The sequence below is a fragment of the Passer domesticus genome, chromosome 9 (genome assembly GCF_036417665.1).
Source record: "Passer domesticus isolate bPasDom1 chromosome 9, bPasDom1.hap1, whole genome shotgun sequence".
Lineage (NCBI taxonomy): Eukaryota > Metazoa > Chordata > Aves > Passeriformes > Passeridae > Passer > Passer domesticus.
This window is the reverse complement of record NC_087482.1, coordinates 8,076,334-8,081,641: the sequence shown is the minus strand read 5'-3', so window position 1 is coordinate 8,081,641 and position 5,308 is coordinate 8,076,334. Positions and strand designations below refer to the sequence as shown.

General features: G+C 57.4%; 1 protein-coding gene across 5 annotated transcripts; it reads right to left on the bottom strand.

Moving 5' to 3' along the window:
• Positions 1-1,114: 1,114 nt before the first annotated feature.
• LOC135307592 (uncharacterized) lies at positions 1,115-4,934 on the bottom strand. 5 transcript variants are annotated; one of them, XM_064432000.1, is made up of 9 exons: positions 4,677-4,934; positions 4,243-4,314; positions 4,084-4,155; positions 3,899-3,997; positions 3,346-3,453; positions 3,106-3,177; positions 2,158-2,466; positions 1,913-2,067; positions 1,115-1,447 (listed from the first exon to the last, which is right to left on the bottom strand). In XM_064432000.1, the coding sequence occupies exons 1-7, from the start codon at positions 4,771-4,773 to the stop codon at positions 2,165-2,167; spliced, it is 822 nt and encodes a 273-aa protein (XP_064288070.1). In that variant the 5' UTR covers positions 4,774-4,934; the 3' UTR covers positions 1,115-1,447; positions 1,913-2,067; positions 2,158-2,164. The 5 variants fall into 5 exon arrangements, with proteins under 5 accessions (XP_064288070.1, XP_064288072.1, XP_064288073.1 ...); XM_064432002.1 differs by having other exon boundaries at positions 1,976-2,067; XM_064432003.1 differs by having other exon boundaries at positions 1,913-2,157; positions 2,359-2,466.
• Positions 4,935-5,308: the final 374 nt, after the last annotated feature.

Genomic DNA, 5,308 nt, shown 5'->3' with positions numbered 1-5,308 from the left:
TTTGGAACACAACAAGCAGTCTTTCCACTGGATTCCCAGAGGAACCGCCGCCCTTACCCACTGCTTTTCCAGAGGATGAAAGCTACCAGATTGTTTCTACAGGATCACCACTTCCACAAGTCCATTTCATCTGGACTGCTACCACCACCCTAACTAGCAGGGTGTCAGCAGGCTGTATTCTGAGCCTGTCAGTGGTTTTTCTTTTGTATTATTGCATGAATTTTGTTTTTTTTTTTCCCTTTTTCTAATAAATTGTATTTCTGACTTGGAGTCTCTCACTGGTTTTGCTTTGAAACCACAACACAGATCCTTCTCTTTATTTCAACAGAAGAATGGGCCGCTGCCTACCCTGCAACTGGGAGTGGGGAGGGTGGGGGGCGGTGGGGTGGGGTGTCGCCTTCAGTGATTCCTAGAGGGCAAGGCCAGGGGTCTCAGAGGCAGAGGAAGGGATGTGTTGGTCTCCGGAGGGGCTGGAAGGTGCTGGGATGGTCCTGGGGTCCCTAGAGGAACTCGAGTTGGCTGGGATGGGACAGACGGAGAGAAAAAAAGGGATGAAGGCAGCTTGGGGAGGCCCATGGGGAGAGCAGGTGGCAGTGGGATCTACAGGGTAAAAGGAGGTTCCCTCGTAGTTGGTTGTTCTGGGGTCCTCTTCACAGAAGACTTGAGAGGGCTGTCCAGACCGTCCCTGCTGCTGGAGGAGCTGCTCACGCTGGCTGGGTGTGAGGTGCAGCCACCGTCTTCCAACTCCTGTCCCGAGGTGCTCCTGTGCAGAGAGGAGGTGGCTGAGGCCCCAGCTGCCAGTGGCACACAGGGAGCCTCCTGCACAGCAGGGCCCAGAGCTGGCAAGGCTCCCCAGCACGGCTGGAGCTGCTGGCACAGCTGGGCCCAGCTGGACAGCTGCCCCTCAAGGCCCCGGCCAGCAGGGCATGGCTCTGGGCAGGGTGCCTGGCCAGGAGCGGGCCCCAGAGCGCCTCTGCCTTTCAAGGGCAACCTTGGCCCTGCTCTTTCTCCTCCCCACCTCCCTCTGCCTCTGCCCTGTGCCCCTGGGGCTGCTCTTGGCCAGGCAGCCTCAGTGGGAGCCAGCACTGGCTGCAGCCCCAGCGGGGCCCCCAGGACAAGGCCCAGCAATTGAGAGGCCAATGGAAGCACTGGGCAGCAGCAGAACCCTCAGCAGAGATATCTGGACAACCAGGGACTGGCCACAGCTCCACTGCAAACTCTCTGGGAATATTCCCTGACTATGAGCAGCCTTTAAAGGAAGCTGCTTGAGACAGAGAATCGCGAAACACTCACCGTTTTCTCTTCGAGCAATACCAGATTCTGGCATAGCACATCATCAGGGACAGTGCTGCAGGTGCCACAATGGCCATCAACGTAATCAAAAAGGATGTTTCCGAGCTGAAAGTTCTTCTCATGCTTTTCCAATCTGTTGAGTTCTCGGCTGCATCTGTTGGAGCAATGGGGAGCGTGAGCCCGTGCTGTGCTGCACTGCTGAAATGCAGCGTGGTGCATACGGGCAGGACGTCCTCACTCCCTGTTTCCCCCAGAGCTGGGGCCTGCAGGCATTTTGCTGCCCCTTGGCACAGGACTGCTCAGTACCCAAACCCCTGACCCTGCATGCTATAATTCCTCTGTGCTGTGCCCTTCTGTTCCAGGTAACACTTGTCAAAGACATGGATAAGGACAAGGAAAATGGCCAGGATTTTGGAGCTGCTCCAGGGCCCTCTCTCCTGCAAAGAGCAGGCCCCTCCAGATATGCTCAGAGACTGGGAAATTGCAGGGGGATCTTAGGGTGTGCATGGACTGTGGTGCATGGATGACTTCCCGCTGTGCCGGGCACGGCGTGTCCAGATGTGCAGCCAAAGTCCCCGGTTACTCTGTCCCAGGGGAAGGCTGAGGGAAATGCACCCACCACGCTGGCTGTCCACGCCACTCTGTTTTTGTTCCAGATGTTTGGAAATGTCCAGGGACTTACGAGCTCCTGTAGGTTTCTTCTTCCTTCTTGGAGGACCTTAAGAGAAATATTTCCGTTTCCCAGGAATGGATCCCACAAAACGAAGTCCCAGCCTGTGGGGACAGCAGGGACACACTACTCACCCCTGCCATGGGAGTGGGGCTTGTGTGCAACATCCACCAAAGTCCTCCCTGCAGACACACCTGAAACTCAACAGCCACAGAAGCTTCTGCCATCTCTGCTGATCTGCACGGGCACCACTGAGCCGCAGGAGCGGTGAGGGGATCGCGCAGGGCGAGGGCACACACGTGCCTGGTTCTGTGCTGGCACCTGCAGTGATGCCCCCCTGGCCAAGCTTTGGGCTCTGAGCTGGCAGCTCTCCCAGGGAAAAGGCCTTGACCTACCCTCAGCATCTCCCAGAGGCTCAGTAATGGGTACACATTGGGAATCCAGATCATCTTCATCAAACGTATTATCTTCGTCATCAGGATTGTCTTCATCATCAGGTTCACCTGCAAAGGACGGACAGAACAGCTCCTGTGACACTGTTGAAGATTCTCCTTCAGGCCCGAGTGGCAGTAAGGGCACCTGGGTGATTGGTGCCCTCCAAGGCACTCCCTCAGCTCTGCCTCCCACTCAGGAGCAGGGGCATGGGGAGCACGTGCCTGCAGTGGCCCCACACTGGCATGGAAGGAGCCCCTTGCAGGGCAGTTGGGGCAGAAAGGACTCCCTGGAGCTGCCAGCAGCTCTAAAGCCAGCCCCAGGCAGGGCCAGGGTGTGGCAGTGGCAGCAGGAGCAGCTCAGGCTCCCTGGGGCTGGCAAAGGAGCTGCCAAAGGCTCAGCCCCGGGGCACAGCCCTGGGCCCGGCCCCTTCCCTCTCTGCCCTTCTCCCTGGCTGCACAGAGCACATGGAAGGACACCCTGGCATTGCACACGGGAGGAAGATGGACAGCTAAACGCTCCTTCCTCCCACTGACAGCAATCCTGTGGGATCACTGTAGGGTACAAGAGTAGAAATTTGGAGGCCAGGATTTCCAGAATCCATCAAACTTCGGAGGATCTTAAGGGAAATGACAGAGGAATATCACTCTGGACAATGATTACACTTGGACAATGATTGCTCTGTTAGCAAAGAGTTGCTGAAAACCTACCATCACCAAGCTCCAACATCCTTAAACTGTGCTTTAACAGCGTTTCCCAGTGATGGAAGTCACGTTCCCAGTCTAGAAAGGAGCACAGATGGGAACTGTTCCATGCTGTGCTGGGATCCCCTTGTATAGGGAACCAAGCACTGCAAGGGGGTCAGGTAATGCTGTGTGCCTGCACTGCCAAGCAGCAGAGAGGGCAGCTGAAGCCTCAGCAGGGCTCAGGCCCAGAGGCACAGCAATTACCTCCGGGGCCTTTGCCTGGCATCGCCTCCCTTCCTGGGGCAGAGGCTGCCATGGAGCCACTGCTTCCTCCGGGAAATGCAGCTGTCAGCACACTCTCTCCTTCCATGTCTGCAGAAAGGAAAAAGGACAGCTGAATCAGGTGGGTTTGTTTCCCAATGGGAATGTGGCATTCTCAGGAGGCAATGCTTGTTTAAGTAATGGATAAGATTAAGGAGAAAGACCAGGGCCCTTCCTCCTCCAAAGAACTGCCCCTCCAGATGCGCTCACAGACTGGGAAAGTGCAGGGGATCTCAGGGTGGGCATGGCCCATGGTGCAGTTTGGGCTCCCTGGCAGCTGATGCCAAATGCCTTCCTGCAGAGGCTGGGCAGAAGCTGCAGCCAGGCCAGGCTGGGAAACAGCCCTGCAGGGCATGAAAGCAGCAGCAGCAGCAGCAGCGGGGCAGCGAGGCTGCCATGGATCCCTTCCCACTGTGCCGGGCACGGCGTGTCCAGATGTGCAGCCAAAGCCCCCGGCTGCTGAGTCCCAGGGGAAGCATGAGGGAAATGCACCCACCACGTTGTCTCTCCAGGTCACTCCAGATCCTGTGCATGTGTTTGGATGCCTCCAGGGACTTCCTGTCTCCTCCAGGTTTGTTCCTCCTTCTCGGAGGACCTTAATAAAAGCATTTGCATTTCAGGTGAATGGATCCCACTGAACCAGGGCTCAGCCTGCGGGGTCAGCAGTCACACACTACTCACCCCTGCCATGGGAGCGGGGCTTGTGTGCAGCAACCAGGAAAGGAGCCTGAAAAGTCTTTCCTGCAGACACACCTGAAACTCAACAGCCACAGAAGCTCCTGTCACCTGATTCCTGCAAGGTTCTCAATGATTATTCTTTTACCAACATTGAAAACATACCTGGTGGAGGGTTAAGACCCTGGAAATCATCATTAAGCCAAGCTGCTGGAGAAGCCTTCCTAGCATGCTCATCTAGAGGGGAGCACAGATCAGATCAGACCCATTTCCATGGTGTGCTGGGATCCTCCTCTGCCTTAGAGAACTGGGCACTGCAAGGGGGTCGGGTAAGGCCTTGGCTGCCAGTTGTCAGTGGACAAGGCCAAAGCAGCACACGGGCCTGGGGAGTTCTGGACTGGCTCTGGTCACTCTCCACCCACTTTGCAGGCCCTGTGCAACATCCCTGGAGTGGTGGCTGGAGGAGCCCAGGGACCATGGGGGCTCTCTCCCTCCCACAGAGGAAACCCTCCCCAAAGCCCTGGGCAAAACCATCCCCAGCGCTTCCCGGGGAGCAGGGAGCGCTGTGCCGGGAAAGGGGATCCAGGCTGCCGGCTCACCTGCTCGCCACACTTGGAGTGGAGCAGCCTGTGCAGCCCTGGCAGGCAGGGCCACGGCCAGGAGGAGCAGGAGGAAGAGGTGCAGAGCAAGGGCCATGCTGCCTTGGCCTCTGCCAGTCCCGCAGCTCTTGCTGCCACCTCTGTCCTGACACCGCTGTCCCAATGTCAGCACCGCTGCTGCCACCGCTGCTGCTGCCGCCGCAACAGTTGTGCTCAGGGACTGACTGCTGGCTCCTTGTGCTGCTCTGCAACCACGGGGCTCTGGCACCTCTGTGATCTCAGAGCCTTCTGTGACCTCATGGCCAGGGTGGAGATCTTTGGAGTGGGTTCTGCTTTCTTCGGAAGGGAGCTCATCCTGCCCAGCTGCTCTGCCCATGGGCTGTGACACAGTCCCAGCTCAGCTGATCTCACAGGCTGGGACATGAAGGGATGGAGAGCAGCTCTGCCGAGAAGGACTTGGGGTTGCTGCTAGAAGAGAGGCTGGACATGAGCCAGCCATGTGCATCCAAAGGAGAGTGCCCAGCAGGTTGAAGGAGGTGACTCCCCCCCTCTGCTCTGGTGGGACCCCACCTGGAGTACTGTGGAAGACGTTTTACAGTGACCTCTGTGAGCCATCGAGAAGTTAGGTAGGA

What these genes read in the sequence shown, in the direction of transcription:
- LOC135307592 (XM_064432001.1), bottom strand. Translation starts at nt 4,773, where the DNA reads ATGGCCCTTGCTCTGCACCTCTTCCTCCTGCTCCTCCTGGCCGTGGCC. An exon ending in TGACCTGGAGAGACAACGTG is followed by an intron (nt 3,454 to 3,898) that starts GTGGGTGCATTT and finishes TCCTTTCTGCAG; the next exon opens with ACATGGAAGGAGAGAGTGTG. An exon ending in GCCAGGCAAAGGCCCCGGAG is followed by an intron (nt 3,178 to 3,345) that starts GTAATTGCTGTG and finishes GCTCCTTTCTAG; the next exon opens with ACTGGGAACGTGACTTCCAT.